This window comes from Salmo salar, chromosome 25 (genome assembly GCF_965601325.2).
Source record: "Salmo salar chromosome 25, fSalSal1, whole genome shotgun sequence".
In the NCBI taxonomy this organism is placed as follows: Eukaryota; Metazoa; Chordata; class Actinopteri; order Salmoniformes; family Salmonidae; genus Salmo; species Salmo salar.
This window is the reverse complement of record NC_138315.1, coordinates 52,790,001-52,809,345: the sequence shown is the minus strand read 5'-3', so window position 1 is coordinate 52,809,345 and position 19,345 is coordinate 52,790,001. Positions and strand designations below refer to the sequence as shown.

The following is a 19,345-nucleotide window of genomic DNA, read 5'->3' as shown; positions in this document are numbered from 1 at the left end:
ACTAACACACTAACACACACTAATACACACTAACACACACGAATACACACTAACACACACTAACACACACTAACACACACTAATACACACTAACACACACTAACACACACTAATACACTAACACACACTAACACACACTAACACACACTAACACACTAACACACACTAATACACACTAACACACTAACACACACTAACACACACTAACACACACTAATACACACTAACACACACTAATACACACTAACACACACTAATACACACTAACACACACTAACACACACTAACACACACTAACACACACTAATACACACTAACACACACTAACACACACTAACACACACTAACACACACTAACACACTAACACACACTAACACACACTAACACACACTAACACACACTAACACACACTAACACACTAACACACACTAATACACACTAACACACACTAACACACTAACACACACTAACACACACTAACACACTAACACACACTAACACACACTAACACACACTAACACACACTAACACACACTAACACACTAACACACACTAATACACACTAACACACACTAACACACACTACACACACTAACACACACTAATACACACTAACACACACTAACACACACTAACACACACTAATACACACTAACACACTAACACACACTAACACACACTAACACACACTAACACACTAACACACACTAACACACACTAACACACACTAACACACACTAACACACACTAACACACTAACACACACTAATACACACTAACACACACTAACACACACTAACACACACTAACACACACTAACACACACACTAACACACACTAACACACACTAATACACACTAATACACACTTTCTTGTTCATGTAAAAAATGGGGACATGAGGAAAATAAAACTGCAGAATAACACTCCTTTCTGAAGGTCCAATAGACAGATCTCCCTCCGGTACTGACTGGTCCGGTACTGACTGGTCCGTTACTGACTGGTCCGGTACTGACTGGTCCGTTACTGACTGGTCCGGTACTGACAGGTCTGGTACTGACAGGTCTGGTACTGACAGGTCCGGTACTGACTGGTCCGGTACTGACAGGTCCGTTACTTACAGGTCCGGTACTGACTGGTCCGGTACTGACTGGTCCGTTACTTACTGGTCCGGTACTTACTGGTCCATTACTGACAGGTCCATTACTGAAAGGTCCGGTACTGACTGGTCTGGTACTGACTGGTCCGTTACTTACTGGTCCGTTACTGACAGGTCCGGTACTGACTGGTCCGGTACTGACTGGTCCGGTACTGACTGGACCGGTACTGACTGGTCCGTTACTGACTGGTCCGTTACTGACTGGTCCGGTACTGACTGGTCTGGTACTGACTGGTCCGTTACTTACTGGTCCGTTACTGACAGGTCCGGTACTGACTGGTCCGTTACTAACAGGTCCTGTACTGACTGGTCCGGTACTGACTGGTCCGGTACTTACTGGTCCGTTACTGACAGGTCCGTTACTGACAGGTCCGGTACTGACTGGTCCGGTACTGACTGGTCCGGTACTGACAGGTCGGGTACTGACAGGTCTTGTACTGACTGGACCGGTACTGACTGGTCCGTTACTGACTGGTCCGGTACTGACTGGTCCGGTACTGACTGGTTCGGTACTGACTGGACCGGTACTGACTGGTCCGGTACTGACTGGTCCGGTACTGACAGGTCTTGTACTGACTGGTCCGGTACTGACTGGTCCGGTACTGACTGGTCCGGTACTGACTGGACCGGTACTGACTGGTCCGGTACTGACAGGTCTTGTACTGACTGGACCGGTACTGACTGGTCCGGTACTGACTGGACCGGTACTGACTGATCTGGTACTTACTGTCGCTGACTTCTTTGTGCGTCATGTTGTAGCGAGCAGAGAAGCCATCTTTAGCCACGGCCATGTCCGTGTGGAAGGACAGAGACAGGATCCCTGTAGACGATGTGATCTCTGGAGGGATCTTAGTTCCACAGTAACGACCTATCAGAGGACTCACTGCAAACACAAACACAAACACAAACACAAACACAAACACACAAACACAAACACAAACACACACAACACAAACACACACACACACAAACACACAACACAAACACCGAAACACAAACCCAAGAGACGGCCATTAGAAGCATAGCATACAAAACATGAAATAACATGAAATGTCTTAGCGGTACATAAAACACCAGCTAACATCAGTAGCCTCAGCACCCTATAAACAACAGGCTTTACTATTAATCATGAGGAATTCTCAGCCAGGAAGATAGTTAGTAACACGATAAATCCTATTTTATTGATAAGAGAGACGAGCCCTAGTTTAGGCCTGGGATTTCTCAGAAGACAGGGCAGGCTATATAGGTCTCGCTGGGGAAAGGCTGGATGTAATTAGCAATATTTCTTCTCCTCCATCCCTTCATCCTCCCTTCCATCTCTCTCTCTCTCTCTCTCTATCTAATGCCACATGAAAAAAAGGGATTGGGCTTTAATGAGGGGCGAGGTGTTCTTCCTCACTCCGTTCTCTCGTTTTCTGCCACTCCTCCTCTTCCTCCTCTTCCGTCTCCAGATTAGTTCCCTTGATCCCCAGGACCGAGTCATCCCCCTTTCTTTCTCTTCTTTCTCCCCACTAATTGTCTTTTCTAACAACTCTTAATTCCTGGACTTTGTGTTGTGTGATTTAGGACTCTATGGCTGTAAGGGGAGAGGGGCATTAGGGGGCATGTCTATGGGATAATGCATTCATCTTGCAGCTCACAGCTTCTCTCTCTTTCTCACTCACTCCCAGGAACGGAAGACCAGCCCAGTATCATACCGTACCAGCCCAGTGTCATACCGTACCAGCCCAGTATCATACCATACCATACCAGCCCAGTATCATACCATACCAGCCCAGTATCATACCATACCATACCAGCCCAGTGTCATACCATACCATACCAGTATCATACCATACCAGCCCAGTATCATACCATATCAGCCCTGTGTCATACCATATCATACCAGACCAGTATCATACCATACCAGACCAGTATCATACCATACCAGACCAGTATCATACCATACCAGACCAGTATCATACCATACCAGCCCAGTATCATACCATACCAGACCAGTATCATACCATACCAGACCAGTATCATACCATACCAGACCAGTATCATACCATACCAGCCCAGTATCATACCATACCAGACCAGTATCCATCCAGCCCAGTATCATACCATACCAGCCCAGTATCATACCATACCAGCCCAGTATCATACCATATCATACCAGACCAGTATCATACCATACCAGACCAGTATCATACCAGTCTCACCAGCCCAGTATCATACCAGTCTACCAGCCCAGTATCATACCAGTCTCACCAGCCCAGTATCATACCAGTCTCACCAGCCCAGTATCATACCATATCATACCAGTCACCAGCCCAGTATCATACCATACCAGCCCAGTATCATACCAGTCATCATACCAGCCCAGTATCATACCATACCAGCCCAGTATCATACCAGTCTACCAGCCCAGTATCATACCATACCAGCCCAGTATCATACCAGTCTCCTACCAGACCAGTATCATACCAGTCTCACCAGCCCAGTATCATACCAGTCTCACCAGCCCAGTATCATACCAGTCTCACCAGCCCAGTATCATACCAGTCTCACCAGCCCAGTATCATACCAGTCTCCTACCAGCCCAGTATCATACCAGTCTCCACCAGCCCAGTATCATACCAGTCTCCTACCAGCCCAGTATCATACCAGTCTCACCAGCCCAGTATCATACCAGTCTCACCAGCCCAGTATCATACCAGTCTCACCAGCCCAGTATCATACCAGTCTCACCAGCCCAGTATCATACCAGTCTCACCAGCCCAGTATCATACCAGTATCATCACCAGCCCAGTACCAGTACCAGTACCATCACCAGCCCAGTATCATACCAGTCTCATACCAGCCCAGTACCATACCAGTCTCACCAGCCCAGTATCATACCAGTCTCACCAGCCCAGTATCATACCAGTCTCACCAGCCCAGTATCATACCAGTCTCACCAGCCCAGTATCATACCAGTCTCACCAGCCCAGTATCATACCAGTCTCTACCAGCCCAGTACCATACCAGTCTCACCAGCCCAGTATCATACCAGTCTCACCAGCCCAGTATCATACCAGTCTCACCAGCCCAGTATCATACCAGTCTCATACCAGCCCAGTATCATACCAGTCTCACCAGCCCAGTACCATACCAGTCTCACCAGCCCAGTACTCATACCAGATCATACCATCACCAGCCCAGTATCATACCAGTCTCACCAGCCCAGTATCATACCAGTATCATCACCAGCCCAGTACCATACCAGTCTCACCAGCCCAGTATCATACCAGTCTCCCACCAGCCCAGTACCATACCAGTCTCACCAGCCCAGTATCATACCAGTCTCACCAGCCCAGTACCATACCAGTCTCACCAGCCCAGTATCATACCAGTCTCACCAGCCCAGTACCATACCAGTCTCCACCAGCCCAGTATCATACCAGTCTCACCAGCCCAGTACCATACCAGTCTCACCAGCCCAGTATCATACCAGTCTCACCAGCCCAGTACCATACCAGTCTCCATACCATACCAGCCCAGTATCATACCAGTCTCACCAGCCCAGTACCATACCAGTCTCCTCACCAGCCCAGTACCATACCAGTCTCTACCAGCCCAGTATCATACCAGTCTCACCAGCCCAGTATCATACCAGTCTCACCAGCCCAGTATCATACCAGTCTCACCAGCCAGTATCAGTACCATATCATACCATCACCAGCCCAGTATCATACCAGTCTCACCAGCCCAGTACCATACCAGTCTCCTCACCAGCCCAGTACCATACCAGTCCTCACCAGCCCAGTACCATACCAGTCTCCTCACCAGCCCAGTATCATACCAGTCTCACCAGCCCAGTACCATACCAGTCTCCTCACCAGCCCAGTACCATACCAGTCTCACCAGCCCAGTACCATACCAGTCTCCTCACCAGCCCAGTACCATACCAGTCTCCCCACCAGCCCAGTACCATACCAGTCTCCTCACCAGCCCAGTACCATACCAGTCTCACCAGCCCAGTATCATACCAGTCTCACCAGCCCAGTACCATACCAGTCTCCTCACCAGCCCAGTACCATACCAGTCTCCTCCACCAGCCCAGTACCATACCAGTCTCCTCACCAGCCCAGTACCATACCAGTCTCACCAGCCCAGTACCATACCAGTCTCACCAGCCCAGTATCATACCAGTCTCACCAGCCCAGTATCATACCAGTCTCACCAGCCCAGTACCATACCAGTCTCACCAGCCCAGTACCATACCAGTCTCCTCACCAGCCCAGTACCATACCAGTCTCACCAGCCCAGTACCATACCAGTCTCACCAGCCCAGTACCATACCAGTCTCACCAGCCCAGTACCATACCAGTCTCACCAGCCCAGTATCATACCAGTCTCCTCACCAGCCCAGTATCCATACCAGTCTCCTCACCAGCCCAGTACCATACCAGTCTCACCAGCCCAGTACCATACCAGTCTCACCAGCCCAGTACCATACCAGTCTCCTCACCAGCCCAGTACCATACCAGTCTCCTCACCAGCCCAGTACCATACCAGTCTCCTCACCAGCCCAGTATCATACCAGTCTCCTCACCAGCCCAGTACCATACCAGTCTCACCAGCCCAGTACCATACCAGTCTCACCAGCCCAGTACCATACCAGTCTCCTCACCAGCCCAGTACCATACCAGTCTCACCAGCCCAGTACCATACCAGTCTCACCAGCCCAGTATCATACCAGTCTCACCAGCCCAGTACCATACCAGTCTCACCAGCCCAGTACCATACCAGTCTCACCAGCCCAGTATCATACCAGTCTCCCACCAGCCCAGTACCATACCAGTCTCACCAGCCCAGTACCATACCAGTCTCACCAGCCCAGTATCATACCAGTCTCACCAGCCCAGTACCATACCAGTCTCACCAGCCCAGTACCATACCAGTCTCACCAGCCCAGTACCATACCAGTCTCACCAGCCCAGTATCATACCAGTCTCACCAGCCCAGTATCATACCAGTCTCACCAGCCCAGTACCATACCAGTCTCACCAGCCCAGTACCATACCAGTCTCACCAGCCCAGTACTCATACCAGTCTCACTCACCAGCCCAGTACCATACCAGTCTCACCAGCCCAGTATCATACCAGTCTCCTCACCAGCCCAGTACCATACCAGTCTCACCAGCCCAGTACCATACCAGTCTCACCAGCCCAGTACCATACCAGTCTCCACCAGCCCAGTACCATACCAGTCTCACCAGCCCAGTATCATACCAGTCTCACCAGCCCAGTACCATACCAGTCTCACCAGCCCAGTACCATACCAGTCTCCTCACCAGCCCAGTACCATACCAGTCTCCTCACCAGCCCAGTACCATACCAGTCTCACCAGCCCAGTACCATACCAGTCTCCTCACCAGCCCAGTACCATACCAGTCTCACCAGCCCAGTACCATACCAGTCTCCTCACCAGCCCAGTACCATACCAGTCTCCCACCAGCCCAGTACCATACCAGTCTCCTCACCAGCCCAGTACCATACCAGTCTCACCAGCCCAGTACCATACCAGTCTCCCCACCAGCCCAGTACCATACCAGTCTCCTCACCAGCCCAGTATCATACCAGTCTCACCAGCCCAGTACCATACCAGTCTCACCAGCCCAGTACCATACCAGTCTCCTCACCAGCCCAGTACCATACCAGTCTCCTCACCAGCCCAGTACCATACCAGTCTCCTCACCAGCTCCCAGCTATCATACCAGTCTCACCAGCCCAGTACCATACCAGTCTCACCAGCCCAGTACCATACCAGTCTCACCAGCCCAGTACCATACCAGTCTCACCAGCCCAGTACCATACCAGTCTCACCAGCCCAGTACCATACCAGTCTCCCACCAGCCCAGTATCATACCAGTCTCACCAGCCCAGTACCATACCAGTCTCCTCACCAGCCCAGTATCATACCAGTCTCCTCACCAGCCCAGTACCATACCAGTCTCACCAGCCCAGTACCATACCAGTCTCCTCACCAGCCCAGTATCATACCAGTCTCACCAGCCCAGTACCATACCAGTCTCACCAGCCCAGTATCCATACCAGTCTCCTCACCAGCCCAGTACCATACCAGTCTCACCAGCCCAGTACCATACCAGTCTCACCAGCCCAGTATCATACCAGTCTCACCAGCCCAGTACCATACCAGTCTCACCAGCCCAGTATCATACCAGTCTCACCAGCCCAGTACCATACCAGTCTCACCAGCCCAGTATCATACCAGTCTCCTCACCAGCCCAGTACCATACCAGTCTCACCAGCCCAGTATCATACCAGTCTCACCAGCCCAGTACCATACCAGTCTCCTCACCAGCCCAGTACCATACCAGTCTCACCAGCCCAGTATCCATACCAGTCTCACTCACCAGCCCAGTACCATACCAGTCTCACCAGCCCAGTACCATACCAGTCTCACCAGCCCAGTACCATACCAGTCTCACCAGCCCAGTACCATACCAGTCTCCTCACCAGCCCAGTATCATACCAGTCTCACCAGCCCAGTACCATACCAGTCTCCACCAGCCCAGTATCATACCAGTCTCACCAGCCCAGTACCATACCAGTCTCACCAGCCCAGTACCATACCAGTCTCACCAGCCCAGTACCATACCAGTCTCACCAGCCCAGTACCATACCAGTCTCACCAGCCCAGTACCATACCAGTCTCCTCACCAGCCCAGTACCATACCAGTCTCACCAGCCCAGTACCATACCAGTCTCACCAGCCCAGTACCATACCAGTCTCCTCACCAGCCCAGTACCATACCAGTCTCACCAGCCCAGTACCATACCAGTCTCCTCACCAGCCCAGTACCATACCAGTCTCACCAGCCCAGTATCATACCAGTCTCACCAGCCCAGTACCATACCAGTCTCCTCACCAGCCCAGTACCATACCAGTCTCACCAGCCCAGTACCATACCAGTCTCACCAGCCCAGTACCATACCAGTCTCACCAGCCCAGTATCATACCAGTCTCACCAGCCCAGTATCATACCAGTCTCACCAGCCCAGTACCATACCAGTCTCCTCACCAGCCCAGTACCATACCAGTCTCACCAGCCCAGTACATACCAGTCTCACCAGCCCAGTACCATACCAGTCTCACCAGCCCAGTACCATACCAGTCTCACCAGCCCAGTATCATACCAGTCTCACCAGCCCAGTACCATACCAGTCTCCTCACCAGCCCAGTACCATACCAGTCTCACCAGCCCAGTATCATACCAGTCTCACCAGCCCAGTACCATACCAGTCTCACCAGCCCAGTACCATACCAGTCTCCTCACCAGCCCAGTATCATACCAGTCTCACCAGCCCAGTACCATACCAGTCTCCTCACCAGCCCAGTACCATACCAGTCTCACCAGCCCAGTACCATACCAGTCTCCTCACCAGCCCAGTATCATACCAGTCTCACCAGCCCAGTACCATACCAGTCTCACCAGCCCAGTATCATACCAGTCTCACCAGCCCAGTATCATACCAGTCTCACCAGCCCAGTATCATACCAGTCTCCTCACCAGCCCAGTACCATACCAGTCTCCTCACCAGCCCAGTACCATACCAGTCTCACCAGCCCAGTATCATACCAGTCTCACCAGCCCAGTACCATACCAGTCTCACCCCAGCCCAGTACCATACCAGTCTCCTCACCAGCCCAGTATCATACCAGTCTCACCAGCCCAGTACCATACCAGTCTCCTCACCAGCCCAGTACCATACCAGTCTCACCAGCCCAGTACCATACCAGTCTCACCAGCCCAGTATCATACCAGTCTCACCAGCCCAGTACCATACCAGTCTCACCAGCCCAGTATCATACCAGTCTCCTCACCAGCCCAGTATCATACCAGTCTCACCAGCCCAGTACCATACCAGTCTCACCAGCCCAGTACCATACCAGTCTCCTCACCAGCCCAGTATCATACCAGTCTCACCAGCCCAGTACCATACCAGTCTCCTCACCAGCCCAGTACCATACCAGTCTCACCAGCCCAGTACCATACCAGTCTCACCAGCCCAGTATCATACCAGTCTCCTCACCAGCCCAGTGCCAACCATACCAGTCTCACCAGCCCAGTGCCATCCATAGCAGTACCATACCAGTTTCCCCATCAAAGCCCAGGCATTGTTGCCATGCTATTTCAGCCTGGTTTAAGTTACAGCTATTTTAGTAGTGGAGCGTTGGAAGATGAAAGCCATGACGAGGGCCGCCTGCTCTCTCTCTCTCTCTATCTCTCTATCCCTCTCTCTCTCTATCCCTCTCACTCTCTATCCCTCTCTCTCCCCTATCTACAGAGTAGGGCTAAAAAAGGGGAGAGGGGGATAGGGAGGGGAAGGAAGGAAGAGCAGCCGCATTAACCTTTATCACTAGAGGATTAATAGGGTGTGAATAATACAGCTAGGAGATTTAATCTGTCACCCAGGAGTATGGAGAACTGGGCTATCTGTTACTCTGACTGTATTCATCTCTCTCTCTCTCTCTCTCTCTCTCTCTCTCTCTCTCTCTCTCTCTCTCTCTCTCTCTCTCCTCTCTCTTCTCTCTCTCTCTCTCTCTCTCTCTCTCTCTCTCTCTACTGTAAGTGTGGCCAGTAGTGTACTGACACTCCTCGTGTACGAGGGTGAATCATGATGATGCTGTTACATAATGTATAAATAAACACTGGTGATATATGTGTAAGAAGAACCAGGAAGTAATTGGAGGAACTTGGGGAGAGAGAGAGTGAGTACTGCATTGTTTTATGTGTGTTCAGTAGAGTCACCATGTGTGTGTGTGTGTGTGTCCAGTAAACTCACCTTGTGGCAGACCGTCCCAGACCTCCAGCCAGTCGTACTTGCAGTCTCCCTCTCCCCCGGGCAAGGGGTCGTTCTCCAGGTCAAAGGTCAGGAAGGTGAGGGTCAAGTCCATGGCCGGGGGCACGATGATAATAAAGGAACACTCCAGGTTATGAGGGTATTTATCTGGGAAACCTGGAGACTCAATGATCCCATTCTGACTGGTGAAGTTACGGGAGCAGTCTGAACCTGCAACACAGGACATTCAATCAATCAATCAATCAATCAATCAATCAATCAATCAATCAATCAATCAATCAATCAGTCAACCAATCAATCAATCTACCTACCTACCTATCAATCAATCAATCAATCAACCAACCTATCTATCTATAGTATCTATCTATAGTATCTATCTATAGTATCTATCTATAGTATCTATAGTATCTATCTATCTATCTATCTATCTATCTATCTATCTATCTATCTATCTATCTATCTATCTATCTATCTATCTATCTATCTATCTATCTATCTATCTATCTATCTATCTATCTATCTATCTATCTATCTATCTATAGTATCTATCTATAGTATCTATCTATCTATCTATAGTATCTATCTATAGATCTATCTATAGTATCTATCTATAGTATCTATCTATCTATCTATCTATCTATCTATCTATCTATCTATCTATCTATCTATCTATCTATCTATCTATCTATCTATCTATCTATCTATCTATCTATCTATCTATCTATCTATCTATCTATCTATCTATCTATAGTATCTATCTATAGTATCTATCTATAGTATCTATCTGTAGTATCTATCTATAGTATCTATCTATAGTATCTATCTATCTATCTATCTATCTATCTATCTATCTATCTATCTATCTATCTATCTATCTATCTATCTATCTATCTATCTATCTATCTATCTATCTATCTATCTATCTATCTATCTATCTATCTATCTATCTATCTATCTATCTATCTATCTATCTATAGTATCTATCTATAGTATCTATCTATCTATCTATCTATCTATCTATCTATCTATCTATCTATCTATCTATCTATCTATCTATCTATCTATCTATCTATCTATCTATCTATCTATCTATAGTATCTATCTATAGTATCTACTTCTATCTATCTATCTATCTATCTATCTATCTATCTATCTATCTATCTATCTATCTATCTATCTATCTATCTATCTATCTATCTATCTATCTATCTATCTATCTATCTATCTATCTATCTATCTATCTATCTATCTATCTATCTATCTATCTATCTATCTATCTATCTATCTATCTATCTATCTATCTATAGTATCTATCTATAGTATCTATCTATAGTATCTATCTATCTATCTATCTATCTATCTATCTATCTATAGTATCTATCTATAGATCTATCTATAGTATCTATCTATAGTATCTATAGTATCTATCTATCTATCTATCTATCTATCTATCTATCTATCTATCTATCTATCTATCTATCTATCTATCTATCTATCTATCTATCTATCTATCTATCTATCTATCTATCTATCTATCTATCTATCTATCTATCTATCAATGAAATGCATTTTTTTTATTTTTTTACTTTACAGAATCCTAGAATGTACACGGAAGCAGAAGCACAACCCCGCTGTGAGGAAGAAACCTAGAGAGGAACACAGCAGGATTTTCCTCTGGATTTACTGGGGAACTGTTCAAATCAAATCACATTTTATATTGGTCACATATTTATAGCAGATGTTATTGTGGTTGTAACGAAATGATCCACAGTAAAACGAGTCCTATAATCGACATAACCTGAAAGAACGCTCAGCAAGGAAGAAGCCACTGCTCCAAAACCGCCATAAAAAAAAGCCAGACTACGGTTTGCAACGGCACATGGGGACAAAAATCGTACTTTTTGGAGAAATGTCCTCTGGTCTGATGAAACAAAAATAGAACTGTTTGGCCATAATGACCATTGTTATGTTTGGAGGAAAAAGGGGGAGGCTTGCAAGCCGAAGAACACCATCCCAACTGTGAAGCACGGGGGTGGCAGCATCATGTTGTGGGGGTGCTTTGCTACAGGAGGGACTGGTGCACTTCACAAAATAGATGGCATCATGAGGTAGGGAAATTATGTGGATATATTGAAGCAACATCTCAAGACATCAGTCAGGGAGTTAAAGCTTGGTCGCAAATGGGTCTTCCAAATGGACAATGACCCCAAGCGTACTTCCAAACTTGTGGCAAAATGGCTTAAGGACAACAAAGTCAAGGTATTGGAGTGGCCAATAGAACATTTGTGGGCAGAACTGAAAAAGCTTGTACGTGAAAGGAGGCCTACAAAACCTGACTCAGTTACACCAGCTCTGTCAGGAGGAATGGGCCAAAATTCACCCAACTTATTGTGGGAAGCTTGTGGAAGGCTACCCAAAACATTTGACCCAAGTTAAACAATTTAAAGGCAATGCTACCAAATACTAATTGAGTGTACGTAAACTTCTGACCCACTGGGAATATGATGAAAGAAATAAAAGCTGAAATAAATCATTAATTTACTAGGATTAAATGTCAGGAAGTGTGAAAAACTGAGTTGAAATGTATCTGGCTAAGGTGTATGTAAACTTCCGACTTCAACTTTATATATGGAAGCAGCCTCTAAGGTGCAGGGTTGAGAAACCAGGTCGAAGCCGGCTACTGATGGCTATGATAGAAGCTGTTTTTCAGTCTCTCGGTCCCCGTTTTGATGCACCTGTACTGACCTCGCCTTCTGGATGATAGCGGGGTGAACAGGCAGCGGCTCGGGTGGTTGTTGTCCTTGATGATCTTTTTGGCCTTCCTGTGACAGTGGGTGGTGTAGGTGTCCTGGAGGGCAGGTAGTTTGCCCCCGGTGATGCGTTGTGCAGACCTCACTACCCTCTGGAGAGCCCTGCGGTTGTGGGCGGAGCAGTTGCCGTACCAGGCGGTGATACAGTCTGACAGGATGCTCTCGATTGTGCATCTGTAAAGGTTTGTGAGTGTTTTTGGTGACAAGCCGAATTTCTTCAGCCTCCTGAGGTTGAAGAGGTTCTGTTGCGCCTTCTTCACCACGCTGTCTGTGTGGGTGGACCATTTCAGATCGTCAGTGATGTGTACGCCGAGGAACTTGAAGCTTTCCACCTTCTCCACTGCTGTCCCGTCGATGTGGATAGGGGGGCATGCTCCCTCTGCTGTTTCCTGAAGTCCACGATCAGTCTCCTTCGTTTTGTTTTGTTGAGGGAGAGGTTATTTATCCTGGCACCACTCCACCAGGGCCCTCACCTCCTCCCTGTAGGCCGTCTCGTGGTTGTTGGTAATCAGGCCTATTACTGTTGTGTCGTCTGCAAACTTGATGATTGAGTTGGAGGCGTGCATGGCCACGCAGTCAAAGGTGAACAGGGAGTACAGGATGGGGCTGAGCACGCACCCTTGTGGGGCCCCTGTGTTGAGGATCAGCGAAGTGGAGGTGTTGTTTCCTACATTCACCACCCGGGGGCGGCCCGTCAGAAAGTCCAGGACCCTGTTGCACATGGCAGGGTTGAGGCCCAGGGCCCTGAGCTTAAAGATGAGCTTGGAGGGTACTATGGTGTTGAATGCTGAGCTGTAGTCGATGAACAGCATTCTGACGTAGGTATTCCTCTTGTCCAGATGGGATAGGGCAGTGTGCAGTGCGATGACGATTGCATCGCCTATGGATCTATTGGGGCGTTAAGCAAATTGAAGTGAGTCTAAGGGTGTCTGGTAAGGTACAGGTGATGTGATCTTTAATAACACTTCATGGTGACAAAAGTGTTCCATGATGACAGAAGTGTTCCGTGATGACAGAAGTGTTCCGCGGTGAAAGAAGTGTTCCGCGATGACAGAAGTGTTCCGCGGTGACAGAAGTGTTCCGCGATGACAGAAGTGTTCCGCGATGACAGAAGTGTTCTGCGATGACAGAAGTGTTCCGTGATGACCTTGATGACAGAAGTGTTCCGTGATGACAGAAGTGTTCCGTGATGACAGAAGTGTTCCGCGGTGAAAGAAGTGTTCCGCGATGACAGAAGTGTTCCGCGGTGAAAGAAGTGTTCCGCGGTGAAAGAAGTGTTCCGTGATGACAGAAGTGTTCCGTGATGACAGAAGTGTTCCGTGATGACAGAAGTGTTCCGTGATGACAGAAGTGTTCCGCGGTGACAGAAGTGTTCCGCGGTGACAGACTTATTTATATATATATATATATATAGCTGTAAACTGGCTCATTTCTGACATCTAATAATGAATGCTCTTTAGAAATACACTAGATTACCAAAAGTATTGGGACACCTGCTCGTCCAACATCTCATTCCAAAATCATTAATATGGAGATGGTCCCCCCCCCCCCCCCTTTGCTGCTATAACAGCCTCCACTCTTCTGGGAAGTCGTTCCACTAGATGTTGGAACATTGCTGTGGGGACTTTCTTCCATTCAGCCACAAGAGCATTAGTGAGGTCGGGCACTGATGTTGGGCGGTTAGGCCCTGGCTTGCAGTCGGCGTTACAATTCATCCCAAAGGTGTTCAATGGGGTTGAGGTCAGGGCTATGTGCAGGCCAGTCAAGTTCTTCCACACCGATCTCAACAAACAATTTCTGTATGGGCCTCGCTTTGTGCACGGGGGCATTGTCATACTAAAACAGGAAAGGCCCTTCCCCAAACTGTTGCCACAAAGTTGGAAGCACAGAATCGTCTAGAATGTCATTGTATGCTGTAGCGTTAAGATTTCTCTTCACTGGAGCTAAGGGGCTCGAACCATGAAAAACAGCCCCAGACCATTATTGATTGGGGCAGGTAGCGTTCTCCTGGCATCCGCCAAACCCAGATTCGTCCGTCGCACTTCCAGATGGTGAAGCGTGATTCATCACGCCAGAGAACGCGTTTCCACTGCTTTTTTACACCACTCCAGCTGATGCTTGGCATTGTGCATGGTGATCTTAGGCTTGTGTGCGGCTGCTCTGCCGTGGAAAACCATTTCATGAAGCTCCCGACGAACAGTTCTTGTGCTGACGCTGCTTCAAGTGGCAGTTTGGAACTCGGTAGTGAGTGTTGCAACCGAGGACAGATGATTTTTACACGCTTCAGCACTCAGCGGGTCCCGTTCTGTGAACATGTGTGTGGCCTACCACTTCGCGGCTGAGCCGTTGTTGCTCCTAGATGTTTCTACTTCACAATAACAACACTTACAGTTGACCGGGGGGCAGCTCTAGCAGTGCAGAAATTTGACAAACTGACTGGTTTGAAAGGTGGCATCCTCTGACGATGCCACGTTGAAAGTCACCGAGCTCTTCAGTACGGGCGTTCTACCACCAATGTTTGTCTATGGAGATTGCATGGGCTGTGTGCTCGATGTTATACACCTGTCAGCAACGGGTTAGGCTGAAATAGCTGGATCCACTCATTTGAACATACACGTACAATCACTGAGCAAACTAAAGGAATTGACGACAAACATGAACGAGGTTTCCAAACAAAACACACCATTTTGTCAGACATTGCCTTCAGCACAGCATGTAAGCTACGATACGTTAGAGAGAGATGGTAAGTAAGACCTTCGGGCCTGCGTGAGCGTCCTATTGTGAGTGAATGTGTGTGTGTGTGTGTGTGTGTGTGTGTCTGGAAAATGTGACAGCTCAGCGTTGTGGATGTATCTCTGTTAGGGACAGAACGACCCCTCTCTCACTGTCTCCCCCTCTCTCTCTCACTGTCTCCCCCTCTCTCTCTCACTGTCTCCCCTATCTACCTCACTGACTCCCCCTGTCACCTCCCTCACTGTCTCCCCCTCTCTCTCTCACTGTCTCCCCTCTCTCTCTCACTGTCTCCCCCCCTGTATTCACTGTCTCCCTCCATCTCTCACTGTCTCCCCTCTCTCTCTCACTGTCTCCCCTCTCTCCCTCACTGTCTCCTCTCTTTCTCTCACTGTCTCCCCCTCTCTCTCACTGTCTCCCCCCTCTCTCTCACTGTCTCCCCCCTCTCCCTCACTGTCTCCCCCCTCTCCCCCCCCTCTCACTCACTGTCAACCCCCCTCTCTCCCTCACTGTCTCCCCCCTCTCTTCACTGTCTCCCCTCTCTCTCTCACTGTCTCCCCCCTCTCTCCACTGTCTCCCCCCTCTCTCTCACTGTCTCCCCCCTCTCCCTCACTGTCTCCCCCCTCTCTCTCACTGTCTCCCCCTCTCTCTCACTGTCTCCCCCCTCTCTTCACTGTCTCCCCCCTCTCTTCACTGTCTCCCCCCTCTCTTCACTGACTCCCCCCTCTCTCTCACTGTCTCCCCCCTCTCCCTCACTGTCTCCCCCCTCTCTTCACTGACTCCCCCCTCTCTCTCACTGTCTCCCCCCTCTCTCTCACTGTCTCCCCCCTCTCTTCACTGACTCCCCCCTCTCTTCACTGTCTCTATCTATCTATCTATAGTATCTATCTATCTATCTATCTATCTATCTATCTATCTATCTATCTATCTATCTATCTATCTATCTATCTATCTATCTATCTATCTATCTATCTATCTATCTATCTATCTATCTATCTATCTATCTATCTATCTATCTATAGTATCTATCTATCTATAGTATCTATCTATCTATAGTATCTATCTATAGTATCTATCTATCTATAGTATCTATCTATAGTATCTATCTATCTATAGTATCTATCTATAGTATCTATCTATAGTATCTATCTATCTATCTATCTATCTATCTATCTATCTATCTATCTATCTATCTATCTATCTATCTATCTATCTATCTATCTATCTATCTATCTATCTATCTATCTATCTATCTATCTATCTATCTATCTATCTATCTATCTATCTATCTATCTATAGTATCTATCTATCTATCTATCTATCTATCTATCTATCTATCTATCTATCTATCTATCTATCTATCTATCTATCTATCTATCTATCTATCTATCTATAGTATCTATCTATCTATCTATCTATCTATCTATCTATCTATCTATCTATCTATCTATCTATCTATCTATCTATCTATCTATCTATCTATCTATCTATCTATCTATCTATCTATCTATCTATCTATCTATCTATCTATCTATCTATAGTATCTATCTATCTATAGTATCTATCTATCTATAGTATCTATCTATAGTATCTATCTATAGTATCTATCTATAGTATCTATCTATCTATCTATCTATCTATCTATCTATCTATCTATCTATCTATCTATCTATCTATCTATCTATCTATCTATCTATCTATCTATCTATCTATCTATCTATCTATCTATCTATCTATCTATCTATCTATCTATCTATCTATAGTATCTATCTATCTATCTATCTATCTATCTATCTATCTATCTATCTATCTATCTATCTATCTATCTATCTATCTATCTATCTATCTATCTATCTATCTATCTATCTATCTATCTATCTATCTATCTATCTATCTATCTATCTATCTATCTATAGTATCTATCTATAGTATCTATCTATAGTATCTATCTATCTATAGTATCTATCTATAGTATCTATAGTATCTATCTATAGTATCTATCTATCTATCTATCTATCTATCTATCTATCTATCTATCTATCTATCTATCTATCTATCTATCTATCTATCTATCTATCTATCAATGAAATGCATTTTTTTTATTTTTTTACTTTACAGAATCCTAGAATGTACACGGAAGCAGAAGCACAACCCCGCTGTGAGGAAGAAACCTAGAGAGGAACACAGCAGGATTTTCCTCTGGATTTACTGGGGAACTGTTCAAATCAAATCACATTTTATATTGGTCACATATTTATAGCAGATGTTATTGTGGTTGTAACGAAATGATCCACAGTAAAACGAGTCCTATAATCGACATAACCTGAAAGAACGCTCAGCAAGGAAGAAGCCACTGCTCCAAAACCGGCATAAAAAAAAGCCAGACTACGGTTTGCAACGGCACATGGGGACAAAAATCGTACTTTTTGGAGAAATGTCCTCTGGTCTGATGAAACAAAAATAGAACTGTTTGGCCATAATGACCATTGTTATGTTTGGAGGAAAAAGGGGGAGGCTTGCAAGCCAAAGAACACCATCCCAACCGTGAAGCACGGGGGTGGCAGCATCATGTTGTGGGGGTGCTTTGCTACAGGAGGGACTGGTGCACTTCACAAAATAGATGGCATCATGAGGTAGGGAAATTATGTGGATATATTGAAGCAACATCTCAAGACATCAGTCAGGAAGTTAAAGCGTGGTCGCAAATGGGTCTTCCAAATGGACAATGACCCCAAGCGTACTTCCAAACTTGTGGCAAAATGGCTTAAGGACAACAAAGTCAAGGTCTCCCCCCTCTCTCTCACTGTCTCCCCCCTCTCTTCACTGACTCCCCCCTCTCTTCACTGTCTCCCCCCTCTCTCTCACTGTCTCCCCCCTCTCTTCACTGACTCCCCCCTCTCTTCACTGTCTCCCCCCTCTCTCTCACTGTCTCCCCCCTCTCTTCACTGACTCCCCCCTCTCTTCACTGTCTCCCCCCTCTCTCTCACTGTCTCCCCCCTCTCCCTCACTGACTCCCCCCTCTCTTCACTGTCTCCCCCCTCTCTCACTGTCTCCCCCCTCCCTTCACTGACTCCCCCCTCCCTTCACTGACTCCCCCCTCTCTTCACTGACTCCCCCCTCTCTTCACTGACTCCCCCCTCTCTTCACTGACTCCCCCCTCTCTTCACTGTCTCCCCCCTCTCTTCACTGACTCCCCCCTCTCTTCACTGACTCCCCCCTCTCTTCACTGACTCCCCCCTCTCTTCACTGACTCCCCCCTCTCTCTCACTGTCTCCCCCCTTTCCCTCACTGTCTCCCCCCTCTCTTCACTGTCTCCCCCCTCTCTCTCACTGTCTCCCCCCTCTCTTCACTGACTCCCCCCTCTCTTCACTGTCTCCCCCCTCTCTCTCACTGTCTCCCCCTCTCTCTCACTGACTCCCCCCTCACTTCACTGACTCCCCCCTCTCTTCACTGTCTCCCCCCTCTCTCTCACTGTCTCCCCCCTCTCTCTCACTGACTCCCCCTCTCTTCACTGACTCCCCCTCTCTCTCACTGTCTCCCCCCTCTCTCTCACTGTCTCCCCCCTCTCTTCACTGTCTCCCCCCTCTCTCTCACTGTCTCCCCCCTCTCTCTCACTGACTCCCCCTCTCTTCACTGACTCCCCCCTCTCTTCACTGACTCCCCCCTCTCTTCACTGACTCCCCCCTCTCTTCACTGACTCCCCCCTCTCTTCACTGACTCCCCCCTCTCTTCACTGTCTCCCCCCTCCCTCATCGTCTCCCCTCCGCCTCTTCGCTCGGTCATCTCAACAAG

At 47.6% G+C, this 19,345-nt stretch overlaps 1 protein-coding gene across 1 annotated transcript in view; it reads right to left on the bottom strand.

The window, feature by feature from the left end:
• The window catches only part of LOC106586935 (neuropilin-2), a 258,021-nt gene that overhangs the window by 151,880 nt on the left and 86,796 nt on the right, over window positions 1-19,345 (bottom strand). Inside the window, exons 4-5 of the mRNA XM_082969249.1 lie at window positions 9,996-10,223; window positions 1,885-2,040 (exon numbers count right to left, since the gene is read on the bottom strand). Of these exons, the coding sequence (XP_082825375.1) occupies window positions 1,885-2,040; window positions 9,996-10,223 (384 nt within the window). The remainder of the gene's footprint in view (window positions 1-1,884; window positions 2,041-9,995; window positions 10,224-19,345) is intronic.